This window comes from Sinocyclocheilus rhinocerous, unplaced genomic scaffold (genome assembly GCF_001515625.1).
Source record: "Sinocyclocheilus rhinocerous isolate Xijiao unplaced genomic scaffold, SAMN03320098_v1.1 scaffold789, whole genome shotgun sequence".
Classification (NCBI taxonomy): domain Eukaryota; kingdom Metazoa; phylum Chordata; class Actinopteri; order Cypriniformes; family Cyprinidae; genus Sinocyclocheilus; species Sinocyclocheilus rhinocerous.
The window spans coordinates 2,991,798-3,000,174 of NW_015667306.1; the positions used below are offsets into that span (position 1 = coordinate 2,991,798).

General features: G+C 36.3%; 2 protein-coding genes across 2 annotated transcripts in view; both read left to right on the plus strand.

Moving 5' to 3' along the window:
* Positions 1-8,377, plus strand: part of LOC107733685 (uncharacterized) — an 11,361-nt gene that overhangs the window by 1,107 nt on the left and 1,877 nt on the right. The window contains exons 4-17 of the mRNA XM_016545417.1: positions 1,406-1,587; positions 1,669-1,752; positions 1,842-1,910; positions 2,038-2,223; positions 2,305-2,460; positions 4,774-4,849; positions 4,923-5,013; positions 5,101-5,242; positions 5,356-5,460; positions 5,603-5,693; positions 6,642-6,792; positions 6,877-6,951; positions 7,063-7,165; positions 7,361-7,467. Of these exons, the coding sequence (XP_016400903.1) occupies positions 1,406-1,587; positions 1,669-1,752; positions 1,842-1,910; positions 2,038-2,223; positions 2,305-2,460; positions 4,774-4,849; positions 4,923-5,013; positions 5,101-5,242; positions 5,356-5,460; positions 5,603-5,693; positions 6,642-6,792; positions 6,877-6,951; positions 7,063-7,165; positions 7,361-7,467 (1,618 nt within the window). The remainder of the gene's footprint in view (positions 1-1,405; positions 1,588-1,668; positions 1,753-1,841; positions 1,911-2,037; positions 2,224-2,304; positions 2,461-4,773; positions 4,850-4,922; positions 5,014-5,100; positions 5,243-5,355; positions 5,461-5,602; positions 5,694-6,641; positions 6,793-6,876; positions 6,952-7,062; positions 7,166-7,360; positions 7,468-8,377) is intronic.
* Positions 3,013-8,377, plus strand: part of LOC107733690 (neurofilament light polypeptide-like) — an 18,011-nt gene continuing 12,646 nt past the window's right edge. Inside the window, exon 1 of the mRNA XM_016545424.1 lies at positions 3,013-3,024. The gene's annotated coding sequence lies outside the window, so the exon portion shown is untranslated. The remainder of the gene's footprint in view (positions 3,025-8,377) is intronic.

The window sequence follows — 8,377 nt, forward strand, 5'->3', positions numbered from 1 at the left end:
ATATATATATATATATATATATATATATATAGTTGGAATTTAAATCTACTCCTAATATTGTGCTTGTTCTAGTGCTCTCAAGCTTTACGTGAACTTGAACTCTGTTTGGTTCAGCAACACAGACTGAAATATTCAAGTCTAACAGGCTGCATGATTTATAAACTTATTTTCTTTAGATATTGGAGTTCCTATGGTATTAATAAAGTTCTTATAATTCTTAATAAATTTAAAGGAATAGTTAACTCAAAACTGAAAAATTGTTTCTTCAGAACAGGTTTAGTTAATGCTTGCTTGCTTGCTCACAATTGGATTCTCTGCAGTGAATGGGTGCCATCAGAATGTGATGTTGTTATCGGCTGTTTGAATTCTCAAGTAATGCACACGACTTCAGTCCATCAATTAATGTCTTGTGAAGTGAAAAGTTGTTTGTTTGTAATAAATCCATCAAGACATTTTTTTAACTTCAAACCGTTGTTTCCGGCTGAAAAAGAGTCCTCTACCCATAGTACTGCTTTCTCCAATGAAAAAGTCATCTCTTCTGAATTTGGAGAGAAATATGCACAGATCAAGCACTGTTTACAAGCAAAAACGGTTCTAGACAAATATGTTGCTGGATTTTGATGTGAGTGTATACATGGATGTTACGTCTACATAAATTATTTTTGAATTTTCTATTAAGGAACCTTGAAGTTTAATATAACCATTAAAAAAATATAATTTTTAAAGATGTGTATTACCATTAAAAAGAAATCAACAGGATAGGGAAAATACTTGTGGTGAGAGATTGGGGATGAGCCAAAAAAGAAAAGTAGAAGAACGAGAAATTAGGTCATTGGTTATGAACCGTATAAGAGAGGATCTGCGTTTGAGATTGTTCGAGTTTCTGCAGGCATCTCAGCTTTGTTGTCTTGACCAATAAAGTCTGATTTTTGGCATATTGAACTCCTTGACTTGAGATTTTTGAAAGAAAGAAGATATTCTACAACAAGAGGACAACAGGGGGATGGACTTATTCACTGGAGGATGCCTTATTATGGATTATAGACTCGATTGATTTGTTTCTTTCAAACATGCAGCTTTTGTGTTCACAAGATATTAACTGATGGACTGGAGTCGGTTGGGTTACTGTGATGATTTTATCAGCTGTTTGGACTCTCATTCTGGTGGCACCCATTCACTGCAGAGCAACCATTGCTGAGCAAGTGATGTAATGCAAAATTTCTCCAAATCTGTTATGATGAAGCAAACTCATCTACGTCTTAGATGGACTGAGGGTGAGTAGATTTTCAGCAAATTTTCGTTTTTGGGTGAACTACTCCTTCAAGGTAAAAGATAATAACCGGAGCACAATATAATATTTACTGTTAAGTTTTGTGATATTTAAGCACATTTTTTTGTATTAAAGTTCCAGAATTGGACCGGTTTGCAGCTCAGTTTACAGGGTATGAAGGTTCATCTGATGAGGATTATTATTATGATGATGATGACGATAGGTATGCCATCCGTACAAACAACAGATACTGTGGCTTTTCTCGCAACTTCCTTGAAAGAAGTCTGCCAAAACCATCCAGACACTTAACAGCTGAGGTTTGTGTCAAACACCTGCGACTCAATCATTATTTTGTTTTGTAAGATTTTCAAAAAATTATTCAACTTTTTTTATTTTAGGAAACAGAAAGAAATGCAAAAGAGCTAGTGGATGAAGAAGAAAAACTTAAGAAAAAGGCAGAGAAGAAAAAACAGAAAAGGATGGTGAGGGCATAAATGAAAAAAAGTGTTTTTATCTGAAAAACGTAAGTGTGAATATTTTGTTCAGCTGTATTTTTCTGAACTGCAAATAGAGACAGAAGGAGAGACGTCGGCTGGAAAAATTAGAAAAGGAGAATACAGATAAAGAAAAAAATAACCCGGTGAGAAAAAAGTTATTGTTTGTAAAATGATGTAGTTTGACACATCAAACCTCCATCGTTTTGTGCTTGTCTCACTGAAATGACAGTGAAAAGAAAAAGTGTTTTTTGTTTCTTTCTTTGATTTAAGGTGCAAGTTGACCCTGGACCAGAAAAGACTAAACATGCTGATAAAAATGAAAATAAAATGAAAAACAAAAATTGTTCATCTGTGCCTCCTGATCCTCAATGCGCCTCAGCACCTGTGCAGAGCAGTGATAGCAGTAGTGAAGACAACGGAGACGATGGTGAGGAAGACTCAACTATGGAACCAGAGGTGAGCTGTTTTATAGATAAAGAGCTGTTCGCTGAGTGGAAGATGCTGATTTTCATGGCAGTGCTTTATTCTGTGTCTTAGGAGCTTGACATGAATAGCTGCTTTGTGTCAAACGCAGCTGCTATCGCCAAACGCAAACTAGAACAAAAACCCAAACCTGACAAGAAATTTGCTCAAGCAAACTCAAGAAAACAGTGTGGCTCCGAGCAGAAAGACACCACTCCGCCACGAAAACAGGTTGGTAGAGAGACTCATTACTTTCCTCATATGAGACACTGCGTGTCCAGAAATCAGGTGTTATACTGCCTAGTGATTCAGTGTTGTGTAATGTTTCATTATCTAATTTTAACTTGTAATGGAACAACTCATAAATCTGTAATCTATTATGTCAGACAGTATGTCTAATATGATCAACCACGAAATTGTTTACACAGAATTGTGAGGCAGCAAAGGAGATTTTTTTTATTTTTTTTTATAGATTTATGGGTGGAGAGATGATAAAATTGTGGATATAGGTGTGATTCATTGTTCTTGACATGCTTTCTTATAAGACTGACCTTGAGCATTTACTGGTTATTAAGGAAACAAGTTAATAGCAATGATTATACATGTATCAGTCTGTCTAATTGCATGTTGCTGAAAGCATGATTATTTTGAGTGCCACCAGTAGATACAAACTAGGCGATAACTATTTCGGGAGTGCTGGGAAATCTCCAAAAAGAAGGAAGAGGAGGAAAACACCTACAATAAGATCATTGTTTAAAACCGTATTAAAGTGAGATGGTCAAATGTTCTGCAGGCGTGTCTGCTTTGTTGTAGACAGTCTTCTCTCTTTTTCAAAAAAATAAGGGAGTCAGGAAGTTCCAGATGCCGACAGCGCAAAGTTGTAGTATTTCCTCAGCAACCAGCACGGATCAGCTCCAGGCATGACGAAGCGATATCGTCCTCTTTTGGAAGACCAAACAAAGTAGTTTCGCTTTCACAACGAAACACACAGTGCCTTCACGACATGGCGGCGGCGGCAACAATACTACAGCGAGAATAAAAGTTACGCCTTCTTTCTTTGCGTGGACATTTGGGCGGCGTTATGCAAATCTTCCCAGATAGTGACGTAGATATGTGGGGGCGTGTTAGAACGAGCCGTTTTAGGTAGGCGTGGCTGACTCTTTTATAAAGAATATCTCTTTGGATTTGAGACTTTAGTCTTTGCAACTTTACAGATCTTCTTGCTTGAGCTTGTAACACTTCAAAGAGAAAGGAAAACTTGAAATCGCATCATATGACCCCTTTAAGAACGGTATAAAAGTGAGTTTCAAGTGAGATTGTAGGATATTCTGCAGGCATCTTGGGTTTGTTATCTGGATCAATAAACTCTGAATTTTGGCACCAGCTTCTTGCCTTGAGAGATGTTTTGGAAAGGAGTGAAGACTTTCTACACCACCTCTTTCTTTCTTTTCAAAGTTATTGTTTAAACATTGTGTGCACAGCAAGTACAGATTTTCACAAGCTGATTATGAAATTAAACTTGAATAGAATTAATTTGTTCTTTTCTGAATAATTTACAACTTATGCTAAAACATTTGTCAACAATGCAGACAATTCCCATGTACATGGAACTTTGCCTTGTTGTGGGTTAGCCTGTTTATTGGCGTCATATAATATCAGCATATATGCCATATCTTGTGCTCGCATTGAATTTGGATTGGAAACTTTCCATTCATCAAACAATGAATAGTTGTTAAATAAGAAGTGCATTTTTTTCCACATTAATAATAATAATATGAAATGTTTCTTTGGAAATTAGCATTTAATTCTGAAGGATCATGTGACACTGAAGGAGTAATGATGCTGGAAACTCAGCTTTGCCATCACAGGAATAAATAACATTTTAAAATAATCAAAGAGAAAGCTGTTTATTTTAAACTGTAATAATATTTCACAATATTATTGTTTTACAGTGTTTTTGATTAAATAAATGTAGCCTTCACTCGTCAGCTTTGCCATCACAGGAATAAATAACATTTTAAAATAATCAAAGAGAAAGCTGTTTATTTTAAACTGTAATATTTCACAATATTATTGTTTTACAGTGTTTTTGATTAAATAAATGTAGCCTTCACTCTTAAAAATAAAGGTGCTTCACGATGCCATAGAAGAACCTTTTTGTCTAAATGGTTCCATAAAGAACCTTTAACATCTGAAGAACCTTTCTGTTTGACAAAAGGTTCTTTGTGGTGAAAGAAGGTTCTTCAGATTATAAAAAGGTAAGAAAGAGATGGTTCTTTAAAGAACCTTTGACTGAATGGTTCTTTGTGGAACCAGAAATGGTTCTTCTATGGCATCGCTGTGGAGAACCTTTATTTTTAAGAGTGTTGGTGAGCATAAGATACACCTTTTAAATCCTTTATACAGCATTATACATTCTTGCAGAAGTATCTTTATGTAACCATAATCCTCTTGAACCATTTTGTGGAAGAAACCAGTTTGTGGAAGAAACCAGTTTATGACGTACTCTTTATTTCCATAACATTTAAATTGTCATTCCTGTAGATTGATATCAAGGAGGAGAAGTCCGAGGAGACTGTCAGTGCAAATGACTTGATTATGAGAAGCATGGAGTTGGCAGGTGTGACTGGAGTTTTTCTCTAAAAATGGCTTAGTCACGAAACGTCTTCCTAATTCCATCTTCTCTTCTATAGTTATAGGTAACCAGTATGCCGTCTCAGGAAACCTGGAAATGGCTGTGAAATATTTTACAGATGCTATAAAACACAATCCTAAAGAGTATAAGTGGGTGTTGACAGTTTTAATTACAACATAACTTCTAGTTCGATCAAAGGTTGCACATTAATGTGTTTTTGTTTGTCTGTGGTGCAGGTTATTTGGGAATCGTTCTTACTGCTATGAAAAGATACTGCAGTATGAGAAAGCTTTAAATGATGCTGATATTGCTCTTTCTATGAACCCCAAATGGATTAAAGGTCTTTACAGAAAAGGCAAAGCGCTTGTTGGACTGAAGGTATTACTATAGTGTTTTGCCAGTGTCATCCATCATTTAGAGTACAGACTCATCCACAAATGCCCCTCTGCTATTTTATTCTGACACAATCTTGTTGTTTCCCCTTCTGTCAGAGATACTATGAAGCCAGACTTACATATAATGAAGTGTTAAAACTGGACAGCACATGTAAGGACGCAGCTGAGGAGATGATGAGGGTGCAGCTCATGCAGCTTGTGGTGAGAGTAGCTAATGGATCACACTTTGTTTTAATGCTGATGCTGCGTGCGTATTGACAGCAGCTACATATTGGTTTTATGTTGTCCATTTGTTATAAAAAAAAAAACAGAATGGTAATGTCGATGCTTGTTTCATCAACAGGAAATGGGATTCACTAAAGAGCAGAGTTCAAATGCCCTTATTCTTCATGGAACTGTAGAAAAAGCCTTAGAAAGTCTCTCTGGTCAGTCAGGTATGATAATACTTGATAAAAACATGTATATATCAGGGACCGAAATTAACTTTTCCGTTAAGGGGCAGTATTTGCCCCCTGGGAGTGAGTTCTTGGTGTATTTTTAACTTTGTAAGGTAATTATAGAAATTGCCCTCTTTAAATGTTTTTTATTTCATATTTTAACAATTTATGTATTAAAGGGATAGTCACCCAAAAATGAAAATTCTATCATTAATTACTCACCTTCATGCCATTCCAAACCAGTGAGACCTTTGTTCATCTTCGGAACACAAATTAAGATATTTTTGATGAAATCTGAGAGCTTTTGATCCTGCATAGACCGCAACAGAACTTGTTGAATGAAGTCGTTGTTGTTGTTTTTTTGTTTTTACGCAAAAAAAGTATTCTCATAGCTTCATAAAATTTAAGGTTGAACCACTGATGTCACATGGACTATTTTAACGATATTCTTACTACCTTTCTGGACCTTGAATGTGGTAGTTGCATTGCTATCTATGCAAGGTCAGAGAGCTCTCGGATTTCATCAAAAATATCTTAATTTGTGTTCTGTAGATGAACGAAGGCCTTACGGGTTTCACTCAACAGATGTGTATGTGATTGGTTATGATGCTCAACACTGCAAAAAACAATGTGTACAAAGAAATCTTTGATGCAGCATGAGCAGATATAAATGTGATTCTACAATCAACACTTTTTATTCATTTCCACATTTCACTTTTATCATGACAGTAGTAAAATGTTTTAATTTAAATGTGCAGGGGCATGTTTTGTCCACGTATCTTGTTCGGTCCTTCCTAGTCTTTTTTTTTTTTTTTTTTTTTTTTTTTTTTTTTTCCCCATCAGAAAGATGCTGATTTCCATAAATATGCATGTGTATATAAATAGTGAGGGGGACAAATACAAGTAATACATTGAGGTTGCATTTAACTAACTCGTTCTATGCAGGTTTAAGCCCTGTCCTAGTGCCCGGAGAGCGCGAGTTTATGTCCGTAAAGCAAAACCCACAACCTCCAGCTAAATTCCTCCTCAGACCTCTTCCTCCGAATCAGCCTCAAGCCAGTATGCCAACCGCTTCTCCAGTTCGTCATCATCCTCCGTAAGACACACACATACAGGCATTTGTGCTACAACCTTTCACCTCAAAATCGCCTGAATCTGGCTGTCTTTCATCCCTAAACAGACAGCTATTCCCCGTCTGGGTCGGAGATCTGGTGCCTTCTATAACAGAGCCAAAGCTTTATGACTTATTCAGATCGTAAGTGACCTTATTTGTTTTGCAAACATCTTTTAACCAGTAAAATGCTTTATTCAGCATTGATGTGATGGAGCACATTTTAAGTTGTATAAATTTATCTTTATGAAACAGTGTTGGGCATGTCCATAGTGTAAGAGTGTTACGAATGAGACACTGTGCATTTGTTAACTACACCAAGAAGGAGGACTGTGAGAAAGCCATAGAAGATTTCCATGTGAGTATGTTTGTTTTGTTCAGTGGAATGTAAGATATGCAGATGACCATAGAGCTGCTTATAATATGTCTAACCCTTCTCAGGTGATATCAGTGGTTGGGGTTTGTTTCCACTGAAATGAAGATCTTGCATCAATTTTGTCCTTTCAATTAGGGGAAAAATAACAGTCTGTATGTTTGTTTTTGTTATTTGCAGGATTATGCCATTGATGGGACAACTCTAGTGGTGCGTTATCCAGATAGGATTCACGCACGTCTTGGAGTGTCCAGAGATGCATCTACAGAGTCCTCAGGGAAGAATGGGTGAGTGAACATGTTGTTTCTGCATGTTTTTTTTTTATGTTGCACATGAGTGATAGAACTGTGTTTAGGTTTTTGATTTGAGCTGTATGATCAGAATGAACAACTTTAAAGGAATAGTTCACCCCAAAATGGAAATTTGCTGAAAATTTACTTATCCTCGGGCCATCCAAGATGTAGATGTGTTTGTTTCTTCTTTGGAGCAGATTTTTACTTAGATTTTTTGCTTTACAATTACTTAAAATACTTTACACCACTGTGGATTGTTGTGATGTTTTTATCAGCTGTGTGGACTCTCATTCTGATGGTACCCATTCACTCCATTGGTGAGCAATGTTCTATTGGTGATGATAATGCTTAATTTCTTTAAATCTTTGCCAACGAACTAGGGCTGTCGCGATTCGTCGATTTTATTTGACTATTAGATTTTTAAAAATCCTCGACTTCATTTTGCTCGCGTCGACTAACCGGCAAAATACCGGAAGTTGCGCATTTCACGGACGAGAATCCATAAAACACATTATTAGACTGTTTTCCAAGGCCTCATGATATATTAAACCCGTTTAAAAATAATTAAGTATACCTGTGAATTCACAAACGCTACGATTTAATTAAATAATTATATGTGATGCAGTTCTAATACAGTATATGCGCTTTAATTATTTACATGCGTGTAGGTTAAGTACATGCGTCACACAGCGGCTCCGTTCACAGTAGTTCCACAGGAACTGTTCTCATTTATATGTGTGGAGCATCTCACTGCATCTCTGCATGTTGTTGTGAGTTTGGGTTTATTATAACGTTCATCTGGGAACGCAACATGCGCCATTTCATCAGATTTGTAAGGTAAATCATTTTATAAATCTACGCAAACACAGGAGAATACATCGCGGTTTCAAAATAAAAGCTCAAA